General features: G+C 40.9%; 1 protein-coding gene across 1 annotated transcript in view; it reads left to right on the top strand.

The window, feature by feature from the left end:
- GALNT12 (polypeptide N-acetylgalactosaminyltransferase 12) overlaps positions 1–12,418 on the top strand; it is a 48,506-nt gene that overhangs the window by 18,251 nt on the left and 17,837 nt on the right. Inside the window, exons 5-7 of the mRNA XM_030011439.2 lie at positions 1,346–1,463; positions 8,455–8,631; positions 11,237–11,368. Coding sequence (XP_029867299.1) covers positions 1,346–1,463; positions 8,455–8,631; positions 11,237–11,368 — 427 coding nt within the window. The remainder of the gene's footprint in view (positions 1–1,345; positions 1,464–8,454; positions 8,632–11,236; positions 11,369–12,418) is intronic.

The raw sequence follows: 12,418 nt of genomic DNA, 5'->3' as shown, positions 1-12,418 counted from the left end.
CTTATCCTCAACTGAGAGAACTTTTTTTTTTTTTTTTTTTTAACTGGGAAAAGTGAGGCAGTAATTTAGTCCTTCTCAGCATGTATTAGTCCACATCCTCCATAAAAAAAAGTTTCAAAATAGAGTGAATGTTTTTAAAGCCTTTAGTTTAAATATGATGCTTTCCTTCTCCACGACAAGAAGAATTGTCTTTGGCATGCCAAGGGGAAAACGATGAGGGATAAAGCTTCACGGTAGCCCAAGGACTGTGAGCTCGGCAAGTGTCTGGAGAAAGCAGCAGTGCGGAGAGCGGTGCCACCGGCAGCTGTGTTTGGAAATACAAGGTCTGGAGTGAGACAGAAGAGCTTGTCTGGTCACGGAGTTTGTTTTTTTGTCCTTCTGTCTCACCTCATCTCATTTCATTCTTTGAAACAGCATATGACAGTGTAAGGGAGTGTTGCTTCATAAAGATGGCTGGTAAAAGTCGTTTTGACAGATTAAGAGTAACTGATAGCTCTACTTTTGTTAATATTTACCTCAACAGCAATTTAGTAGAATTCATAACGTGTCAGCTGAATTTAGTTCCAACCAGCATTATCTACTTGGCGCTTTAAAGAGGGCCATCTTCTAAGACTGTAAACAATTGGGAACAACATTGAACAAATACAAGTTTATGTATATGTGCACACACTGCCCTACTGAAAGTACATCCCTTAAGTGCGCTGTCACTGTGGGCCGTCTGGTCTGCAATGATCCGGTCTTGATCCCTGATCTTTTTCCCAAACTTAGTAAAAAAAATACAGATGGGCAGATCTTCGAAAGAATAAAAAAAAATTCTTTAGGGGCTATATTTACTTAATTCTGCTCAATTGATGCCTGAGAGTTTTTCCACTTGATGTTAATGGGATCAGCAATGTTGTTATTGATTACTAAAGCACAAATATTTGTTTACTTATTACTTAAGGATACTGCACTTCGAATTTCAGAGCTGACTAATATAATTCTGCCACAAAAAAAGCTTATGTTCTACTATGTGAGGTAAGAGACTAGTCATTTATTGTCGCTCACAAAGACACTGTGATTGCAAAAACTTACATTAACACAGTGTTCATCTTTTCTGATTTCATTGTTATTGTTATTTTAATACATTCTGGAGCTTGTTTCAGATACCATTTTTTACTACAAAATTAAATTTAAATGGCCTGATGATAACCGATCAATGGCTGACTGTTACTTTGTATCCAGAAAAGACTGAGAAAATGGAAAATAAAAATATACTGTGGTTTTTTTTATTCATTTCACTGGGTTTTAAATTTAACTTTTTTTTGCTTTTCCTTCAATTCAGAGTTACTATTCTCTTTTATAGGTCTCCGACCATGGCAGGTGGATTGTTTTCTGTGAGCAAGAAGTATTTTGATTATCTTGGTTCATATGACACAGGAATGGAAGTCTGGGGAGGAGAAAATCTTGAATTCTCATTTAGGGTAAGTGGCTCAATTGAAAGGTTTTTTGTCTGAGACTAAACCCAAGTTTCTTTCTTCACACCCTTTTACTTAATAAGATAGCTGTAATGTAAGCAAGTAAGCAAGTGTTAAGAAGAGAATATTTTGCCAGATGTCTATCTGAATCTCTGTTCTCACACTTCATGGTAGCTGTATTTTCTTTCCGAATAGCCATTTTAAAACAATTTTTAAAAACGTCTTTGTTTTGAATGCCAGTATAAAGTGTAAGTAGTGGTGTGATACTAGTGGATGAAGCTTACATTCTGTGGCTTGAAGAGGATCGTTGGAAAGAAACATTTATAATTCTCTAATGTGACTCGGAGTTCTCGCTGGGGTTGATGGAGTGAGCAGGAGGCAGCTGGTGGTGGTTACCAGCGGGGCAGGACAAGCCAACCCCTGCACTGCTTTAAGGCTTTACTGTTTCACTTCAGGAAAAGTTTGTGTAAAGGTTATAAAAGGTGATGGGGAAAATCTTCCAGGAACTGTAGAGCTATGCCCCGCTGGAGGGTGGACCAGTGCTCAGGTGTGAGGCAGATAGATAGCTGGAATGAAAAGGATTTATGGCAGGGGAAGAGAGAGGAGATATAAGACAATCCAGACTGACGAGTAAAACAGTGTTGTCCTCAATTCTGCTGTTACCTGTGCTGCTGCTGATTCCCACTGAGCACTGGCTGCCTGTGGTTTGCCCCATATCACACTTAGCTTGCTGAAGCAACCCAGTGGTGGTGTAAGAGGTACGCTGCAGAGCCGTTTTTGGCTTGCAAGGAGTTCACCACCCAGTATCCTGGATTTCCCTTGTGTTTTCTGCTCATCATCAGTTATGTTTTGTGGTCATATTTGCATTTCTGTGTGTCACTGGATTGTGGGACGGGAGAGTTGATGGTTTTGTTTTGTTTTTTACCAGGCGACAGCAGACTTCAGGGATAAATAGTACTTTAATGTTGCAAAACCACTTTCCTGAGAAAGGAGGCATCAGCAGACTGTCTCACTTGCTGCCTGTAGTGCAGAAATCCTAGCAAAGAGGGCACAAAAATAAGGAAAGAAAAGGATTAGGGAGGATAATAAGCACAGACCTAGAGGTGACATGGTTTCTCTCTGAAGGGGGATTTCTCAGCTGGAATCGCTGTTTGATCTGAATACATGACCACCTTCTTTCTCACGTAGGGAAAAGTTTCTGGTGTGGAAGTCCAGACACACAGCCTGCTCGTCTTGGTCAGTAAATTCAGCAGGCCTCCGCCTGAAGCTCAAAGCAGCTCTACCCACCTCCATCAGCTCTGTGAGCTTCTGAAGCAGGAGCCTCCCACCTGTCTCCACTTCTGGTGTAGCCCACGTTGATGTGTATGTTGCAGTGGGTCCCCTCTTTCCACTGGAACGGGTTTCTTTTCTGTGGGATAATTGCTCAGTCGTGGGGTCAGGAGTTATGAACTAGCTCTTCATGGAATTATTTTTATGCCTCCTTTTGAGACGCTGCTCAGGGAGCCACAAGTAGCAATAGATTGGGTTTGTACTTGGGGGCCCAAAGAAATGATTGTGCTCATCATCTGTCACAACCCAAAGTAGGTTAAGCTGGAAAGCAGCCTGGTGGCGGATGCCATCCCCAGCTAACTCTGTCAAGGGAAAATTGTTTTTCTTGCTTACTGAGGGATTGGAAGGGGTGATGACAACGAGGGAGTCGTGCGTTTTTGGGTACAGATGCTTGCCGTACCTGGGGCTTGCTGTGTCTCTTACTTTCTCAGCTGTGACACTACTGCAGCAGACAAATTAGCAGAGACAGGAGACTCTCAGTTTAGCAGCGAGCTACATCAGAGAGCATGACACTACCTCCCACAAACGTGGCGTAACAGTAGCAAGCATGTTGGGTACGTGCATCTCTTGAGCAAGACTGGCTCTTGCAGGTACTTGTTTGTGTCTGCTAGTGTACGTGCAACCAGACAGAGCACCCGTGAGGTGGAGAGGGTGCTGCTTTTGAAAGTACTATGTGTTCTGCCTCTTAGCAGAAATTGGCACCGGTCTCAAAGCAGAAGCTTGGAAACAACAGCCACAGTTGACAGAACTGGACATGACAGGATCTGTTTCACCTTGTCAAAATGTCTGCAGTCTTTTGTGGCCCTGGCTGCCACAGATTTGGTGGCACCAAAATGGTTGCCCCCTCACTAGTACCGCCCCAGATGGCAGCCAGCGGTTTTCTCCTCTGAGATGGGATTGCGGGAGCTTCCTACAGCTCCTTGTAGAAAGCCTGGAAGACGGCCCTCTCTGCATGCCATTCTTGGCTTTCTGCTCGTCGTGTCTTGCTTTTTGGGAGACCGAGTCTCGCAGACAGGACAAGCCTGACGGCTGCCCTGTACGACACAAGAGTGCCCTGCACTGGCTGCTGCTTTAGCCCCAAGCTATCATTGCCCTTGACCTCTGGCACCAAGTCTCATTTTCGATGTTACTGGTTCTGGCATGGAAGTCCGGGGGCTCAGGGCAGTCCTGCAGCCTGTCGTGCACCGGGCCGAGAGTGGGGACGTGGTTTGGGGTGGGGGGTAAGAGGGGTGCTTCACGGGGGAGGCAGAGTGGGAGCTCTGGTGCGGGGCTCACTGCAGGTGGATGGAGAGGCTCTCTCCTGCGGGAGTTCTGCAGGATAGACTGTGCGACGGCCAGTGAATGTGCCTGGGCGTGTTAATTTTGCTAGTGCAGATCGCCAGTAGGATCTGGGCATTTGGATCCAAACTGCGCATGATGTGCTCTCCTCGATTTGATTTCAAGCCCCTGTACTCATGCTTCCTGTGGTGAGGGTTTTTGTGGAAGAGGGCAGAGCGCTATGATGTTGCTTGACTGCGGTGTTCTGGCTGCCCATGGTGCCGAAGAAGGTCGAGAGGGATAAATCAGTGTTAATTCTGTTGTCTCCGTGGTTTCTAGGCCTGCCAGACCTGAAAATTAGGAGCAGGGTAACTGAAAAACACTGTAAATTAATTCATTGTTCTCATCTCTGAAAACACCACCCTCTCCCGATGACATGAAAGGACCTGTCCTCAAGCCTCCTCTTTCTCATACTTCGATTATTCTAAACTGAAAAAATTCTCTGTGGTTTTGAGAGGTGCAACAAGGACAAAGCTTCAGCTAAAAGCATGATGACTAAGAGAGATGGAGGCTGCACGCTGAATGCAAGATCGAGTCAATGTGCCTTGATTTCGAATTGCTTAATGCTATTTGGCTGGATAAAATTTCACTTCATGGGCATAATGGGCATTGAAACTCCTCTTTCTGAGGGACACAAAACATGCTCTTTCATCTTCCTCTTTCCTGTACATGGAGCGAGGAGAACCTGGTTGCAGCTTTTTCCCCCCACTCCTGCTAGTGACACTGCAATGTAAGTTTGTTTCTGGGGACCAACACTTGATGTGCCTGCGGTCTGTCCTTCAACCCACCATCACGGCGTGAGAGAAACCCACGCATGTGCAAAAAGACAAAATTATTTACTGATAAGTCCTTTCTTCTGTTGGAAATTTCATTGTCCATGAGCCTAGATGATACACCTCCAGTCGCCTGGGGTCTTCTCTTTTCTGATCTTTTTGTAATGTTTCTTTCTGTCTGGAAATCTGTCTTGTGGCGGGAGCAGCCAGGATGGGTTCATGTGGCTGGGGGGGCCCCTCTGCCCACCCAACTCCCAGCAGATCATGCATGAACACCACGCCGGGGGGCTGAGCCGCAAGCAAAATTGCAGCAGAGCAGGGGCAGGAACAGAGTGTTTTCCACAGTTTGGCCTCATTCAGGAGGTAGAAGCCTTTTTTTTTTTTTTTTTTTTTTAATATTATTTTTTTCTTTCTTCCAGAGAGTCCTAAAACGTTGGAATGGAGGTGGTAGAGCTTATAGAGCTTTTCTTATTTAGCGTTCATTGACCCAGCATTAGGTCAGTTGTCCAGAGACCCTGGCAGGGATGGGGATCCCAAGGCGAGATCTGAACATTTACTGTAGCTTTTCATAATGCCACCATCTGTCCCTGAAAAGAAAAGAAAAAATATCGATAGTCTGCATGCATCAAGATGAAAGTGAAAGTAAAAAGGAATGTCACCTTGTTTTCTTTCTGTGGTGAAGGAAAAAGTATGCTTTTATAATGAGAGCTGCGAGGTAGCCAGACCTAGTAAAAAAACATATTTTCATGCATGTGAGCATGTAAAATATACATGAAACCTAATGTGCTTCTCTGTTACAGAAGGTTGAAATACTTTTAGGGGAGAATCTTCTCCAGAGTCACTTATTTAGCATTTAGTAATCAACTTTAGTCTCTCTATTGAATTCCTTGCTTTATTTTATGGCTGTTCATTTCTACCTGATTTTATGTAGAGGTCGAAATGTTTTCCATTAAAATAAAAATAAATAAACCTTTTGAGGAATTGTTTAGCTGAAATGCATTTAATTTTTTTTTTTTGTAATAGGAAGACGAGGAGTTTTGAACTGTTTTAATGAAAGAAGCAGAATTTAATGAGCACTGCTTAGCAACCTGCGGTTATTTTTTAGAGAAATTCAGGATTTTAAAATTCAGCTGTTGTGGAATTCACTTTCTGTCAGCAGTTTAACAGAGGTATGGTCAGTCTGGTTTACTCCATTTAAATCAGACTTTATCATGGAAGAGTAGAAGAATGTGCTTCCTTCTTAACTGTACATTTTTACTTCAGTAGTCTTCGTGGTCTGTTACTCGTATCTTGTTTAAAACCAGACTCATCAAAACAGTAATTATCAATAAAAAAATGCTGATATGGAATATAATGAATACAGAAATTGTTAAACTTTAATAAATTTAATGGTGCTTAATATTTGCTGACAAATCTTGCGTGATAAATTTCAACTTTAAAAAAGTAATCTTGGATCTAGAAATAATAATTTAAGAAAGCTGTTGTTTTGAAACAAATCTCAAAAAGGGAGATCTTAAAGTGAAAGTGGATAGCTGTTTTCATAGCAGCTTTCAAAATAGCAGTAGTGTAACTTACAAGCAAAAATATGCAAATTGTTTAAAAGATCAGTACAGAATTCTAGATTTCTTGTATAATTTCTTTAATAATCTTTCTGTTCAAATGACAAATATACTGCTTCCCTGAAAAGCAACAAAAAAGAAGAGACACACCTCACGTGAAAAGCAAGAAATTAAAATTTTAAATCCAGGAAGTAGAGATTATCTAGTGTTCTCTGTAGTTGCATAATGAATTACCTAGACCTTTAAGGAAACTGTCTGTTTTAAAAGTAAACATATGTATTAGACTGCTTACCATTTTGTTATTAAGCACAGTATTGTGCCATGCGTAAAGGTCTGATGTCATTATCCAAAACCAAATCAACAGAGACAGCATTCACTGATTTCTAAATTAAGAAATTTGAGAGAACTCATAAGTAACTTTAAAAAAAAAAAATTAGCAGTCTGAAGACAACATCCATCTTGTGTATGCTGAAAGCCTTCATCTGTAGTGACTTTCTAGATCCCTAAAAGTCCCAGGGAGAGAGGTGGGAAAAGTCCCGTCACTGATCTTTTGTCATTGTTAGGTACAGAAGTTTTATTTGCTACCTCATAGCTTTCACTCCTGCTGTGTTCATTTGAATAACATGTCATTAAATATGTATGTGTTATACAAGAAGGTTGCCAGGGAGCAAACCTCTACCCCTTAAACATATCCCTGCTAATTTCCTTTGTCCTCCATTTACAAAGGAAGGATGAGCTGCCACCTATGCATGGTTGAATACACGAGAAGGATTAGCTCGCTGGAGTGGCAGTTCTCAAAAATCTTCTACAGAAAGTCTGTCGGAGCCATTGGTGATAGCCTTAAGTTTGTTCAAGTGCAGCAATGTGTCCTACCTTTCCTTCCATCTGGCTAAATTTCAGAAACCTTGTTTCAGAAATGGTGTCTGCCACATTGTGGTCACACAATATTAATTAGGAAATACGTAGCTGTGCTTTCATTACATCAAACTTGAGATCAGAATGGATGATGGGAAAGTGGCTGTGTAGATAAACTGCCGGAAGTCCATGGTTTTCAAAGGAGAAGAGTATCATTACAAAAATTTGCAGAGAGTGCTGAGGCTAATGTATTCACTCGGTTGTCATTTATGGGCTCTATCTCGAGGGTCGTACATCTCCTGACCTGGGGAGCCAGAGGCATGAGGATGAGCACAAGGGTAGAGCGAGTCCTGCAAATTCCACAGTCAGGTTCAAGTACTTTCCTTGACAGCAAGTAGGAATATTGCTTTAGACAGGGGAGGTTGTTTCACTAATGTTGGTTGCACCACCATGAGTTAGTTACAGAATTACTTTGCTTTTTCTTTTCATGTGTTGGGTCTGGGGTTCCTTTCCCAGCTTTCCAATGAAAAAAGTTAGTTTAATTTTATGACCAGGCACCCATGCCTCTCTTCTGACATGGTGAATATAGAAGTGGGAACACAACTTACCACTCTCTAATGATATGACAAGCTGACCTGTTTTGTCAAGTCAGCTTTCCAGTGTGGAAAAGATTGGGCAAAGATTTGGCAAAGATTTCTGGTAAGAAATCAGTTATTGGTCATTGGTTTCATTCTGAGGCGGCTATTAGCATGGTTAATTTGGAAAAGAAACATGCCTCTTTTTTTCTTTCTCTAGTTTTTTTCTTTTTTAATAATGCCTGTATAACTTGATTTGTAGACCACAGTTAGACCTGCGGAAATATTGTGGACCACTTCTTATCATGCCTTCAGAGAAAGTAAAGCTAGGAAAGGGATAATTGCACACGAGACAAAACCAGAGATGGGGTTATCTCCTTGTTACTCCCAGTGATTTGCTCTGAGTTCAAAAGGATGTAATTTTATCCAGCTTATTCATCAAATGAGACACAAAATTATTGTATATGTTGCTTATAGTATGCTGTGATATTCTTGAGAAGGTGTTATCCTTACAAAGGCTTATTGTTACTGTATCCTTCTGCTTGCAAAGATTCAAATTAATGATGCACAATGTCAATTCTTTGCTCAGATATGGCAGTGTGGAGGAAGTCTTGAGATCCACCCTTGCTCCCATGTAGGTCACGTTTTCCCCAAACAAGCTCCGTACTCACGCTCCAAAGCTTTGGCAAACAGTGTGCGTGCAGCTGAAGTGTGGATGGATGAATATAAAGAACTTTATTACCACCGAAACCCACACGCTCGCCTGGTGAGTTCAAGTCCATTGTTCTTGGAATTTTGCTACAATTTGTCTTCAATTAAATAATTATTAATTTAGCTAATATTTAACATGAAGTGCTTTTATGTTTATTTCTTATTTCTTCTGAAACTTTTTCCAAACATAGAATAAGTGTATATATAGTTAATTTTTAATTCCTTGGAAAAAATCAGAAATTCCGTAAGACTAGGAGGTGGCCAAATCTCTGTCAATATTAAATGAATGAATGAATAAATGAAAGAATAAAGTTAAGCAAGGTGACCCAAGTAAGGAGGAGCTGTTTAGCCTAAAATGTGCACTTCTGTGAAACAACTGATACAGGATTCTATCAATAAAGAATTACAGAACAGACACACAATTATCGAATGCTAATCAACAAGTTTCAATGGACAGTAGATCTTTAAGTGAACAGCATGGTAATAATCTTTAGCAAAATTACCTGTCTTGTGGCAATTGTAAAACTTTGGACTGATGTAAGACAAAATGGATTTTTCTGTTTGATTTACTGCTGTACAACATTTGATTAAAAAAAAAAAAAATCAATACTGCAAAGATTCAATTAATTAAAATCATTCCTGGGAACTCAGATGAAAATGTTCCTAATAAAATATTTGAAGTTTCAGTACTGTTTTTAAAAAAAAAAAAAAGTTAATATTTTTATTTTCCATGAGGAAGAAAATACAAGCTCGTTTGTTTGCAGAATTTTTCAGGAGATAAATACTGTGAAAATTGAGTAGGTCAAAACAGTAAAGCAGAGTGCAAATTCATAGCTTGGATATATTTATTGTGAGGGGCTGCAGGCTGGAAGACAATAACACTGAAATATCCTCACAATGTCTAGAAATGACTCAGATGAACCTCTGGCACAAAGTCCAAAATTCAGGCCTAAAAGAAATAATTCTCTGCTGTTGCTTGTTTCTGGAGGTGCTTAATCTTCCCGGGCACTTCTTTTTGTGTGGAAAGCTTTCCCAAGTGCCAGCTTTCTGGTTTTGTGCACGGGGAGCACTGCCCTGCGGTGGGCTGCTGGGCACCCACCTCTGGCTACGCCGGACCAGAGCTTCGGGACCAGGCAGGGGGACAGGGAGCTCCCCACGTTTGAGTGGCCTTCCCCAACAGGCGTGCCGGGGAAAAAATGCTTTTGAAACCATTAAGCTTTTAAAAGATATGCTGGAGGAGACTGGGGAAGCTGAATTTGGTTAGCTTCCACCTCGCGTGCCTTTAGATTAAACTGGGTAATTAGATTGTTGTAGTCCATGCATTTGTAATAATTGTTTTACTTTAACATCATAAAAGCCATTTAGGTTTTATTATTAGAGTCTGACTTTGAGAGAAATATGGGTTTTGTGTATCCAAAGACAGGAGCTCACAGGCAATGCCAGGCTGATTCTGCTTGTCATACACCAAGAGACAACAGCAATAAATGCTGACAATTTTTCTTGTAAAGTTCTGGGCAGCTGATGTCTGCGATGACAGAACTTTAACTTTAAAGGATATTTATGTGTTAGTATTGGAAGCTTTGCATATTGGTGTATTGTAACACGGTGGGCGTAAGCTGAGGCTCGTGTGGTTTTTTTTCATGTATCAAAGCTGCCGCCAATGCACTCTGGTTTCTGTAACGCTCTGTGCACCACTTGTTGCAGCGGTTGACTTCAGGCCCTTATACTTTATCTATCTAACCCAAATATTCAGTTCCGTAGCATAATGGGAAAATGATTGATGGTATGGCTGCAGAATTTGGTTCCGTAAAGTTTCGCTTCAAGATTAATGTTCAGACCTCAGAGCTAATATGTGATGCTGTTTGTTATTCAAGCGGGCATCTCTGCCTCTGTTTTACATCTACTTTGTGTTTTCAGTGATAGTTCCACAGCTTTGAGAAATGCAAATATATTTGTGGTTTGATGAAAGAGTGTGTCAAGTTACCTGTAAAAATCTGGGGGCTGCAAACGGTATCTTGTGCCTGACTGTCTGAAGTCCCTAGTCGATATAAAGATGGATTTTTGAAGACAGACATGAAAAGATGTGATCTCTGCTCCAATCTATAGACAGGGAAAAGTCTGCAATGAAAGCTTTTCTCTGGAGGTTTAAGATTTCATAGTCCCCACACCCCAAAACTATGAAGTTCAAAGAAAACATTAGCAGATTTTACAAATTCATCAGTTGAGTGTAAAACTGTCTGTACAGGTAATTTGCAAATGAACATAATGGTAGAATAATTTAAAATTCTCAAGATTCATTAACTGCTTTTGAGATTTTCAATTATCTGGCTAAAGGAAGTTTTATTTTCCAATACGCCTTCTCAGTTCCCAGCAATCTGTATTCAAGGACTGACTGACTGGCGGATTTGGGGAGTTTTCTCAGATGAACTGTCTTCCAGAATATTTTAAAGTTTTACATGCACCGTTCCAATTCTTTTTTGTCAACATTTAACAAATGTAAGGATAATGAAATCAAATCCAGCACCCAAACATGGGGATTTTTCCTGGCTAAAAGTCCTACTCATCCCTTTAGCATACGGTTCCTAATAATGTATACAGATAATTTAAAAGAGAGCGTCTGTTCTAGTTGTTTTTTTTTTTTAATCTTTTTTTTCTTTCAGGAACCATACGGAGATGTGACAGAAAGGAGACTCCTTCGAGAAAAGCTTAAATGTAAGGACTTCAAATGGTTCTTGGAGAACGTGTACCCAGAGCTTCATGTACCCGAGGACAGACCAGGCTTCTTTGGAATGGTACGTGGCTGCTGAGAAGGGACCTCCTCGCGGTTCTCTGAGCTCTCCTACTAACTCAGTATGAAGGTATTTTTATGCCAAAATCAGTTTGGGATTTTGGTAGAATTCAGTTAGAATTGGTAGGCTTTAAAACGTGTTTTCTGTCAGAATCTTTGTTCTAGGGGATGGTGTTTATGAAGGAGTTCTGTGAGAGGGTAAGGGAACAGGTAATGTTGCCATGAATTACACCTTCCAAGTGACATCTTGGGAGTGTTAAAGGCAGTAAAGGATGACGTTTTTTATTTCTTGAAATGTTGAATAGCAAAAAAAAAGAGAACACTGAAGTGTTTTAGTTTTTAGTTGTCAACTTGAAAATAGAAAGAGTGTGCTTTGAAACATGTATTTGCACATTTTATCTGATGAAAACTATGATGCTCTGATGATGGGAAAGAAAGCTGGTGCTACGTGCTCCCAGATCATACAGGATCCTCTGTGTGTCGAAACCAACACGTTCATTTTTAATCTGGAGGCCACTTTAGACCAGCACAAGTTCACAAGCAGTTTTCATTGGTTCAATATCAGAACCCTCTTCTCCTTTTTTTTTTTAAGAGTCGACAGCTTTCTATGCTATTTGCAGCTTACAAATAAATACAAACTATAGCTCCATGTATATCACATCACTGTAATCTCATTTGGAAGGGAGGAAGGCAGAGATGATGCAGCAAATACCTGCTTCCTCTGAAAAATCAGCAGATATCTGCTGCGCGTCTTATTAGGGAGACAAGACTGCACCTTTCTGCCTGGCAAAGATGTATAAAATAGCTTCCTGATTACCAATGACACATTGCCTTAGAAGTACTGCTGCTGGTAACTCGATTACTCTGCCCATCCAGCTAAGCTGCATTCCCACGCTGCTGCATCACATCCGGCCCGTATCACAACAGTTTTGTCTTGCTGCCATCTGCGCTTTGGTTCCTCAGTCTCTGCTGGATCTCCTTCGGTGCAGGAAAAAACCTGGTCACAGTGGGCGTACAAGACATACAGGAACCAAGTTTCCCCACCATCTTCCCT

The sequence above is a fragment of the Aquila chrysaetos genome, chromosome 4 (genome assembly GCF_900496995.4).
Source record: "Aquila chrysaetos chrysaetos chromosome 4, bAquChr1.4, whole genome shotgun sequence".
NCBI classification, from domain to species: Eukaryota; Metazoa; Chordata; class Aves; order Accipitriformes; family Accipitridae; genus Aquila; species Aquila chrysaetos.
The sequence above is the reverse complement of the archived record's forward strand: the minus strand, read 5'-3'. Positions and strand labels throughout refer to the sequence as shown.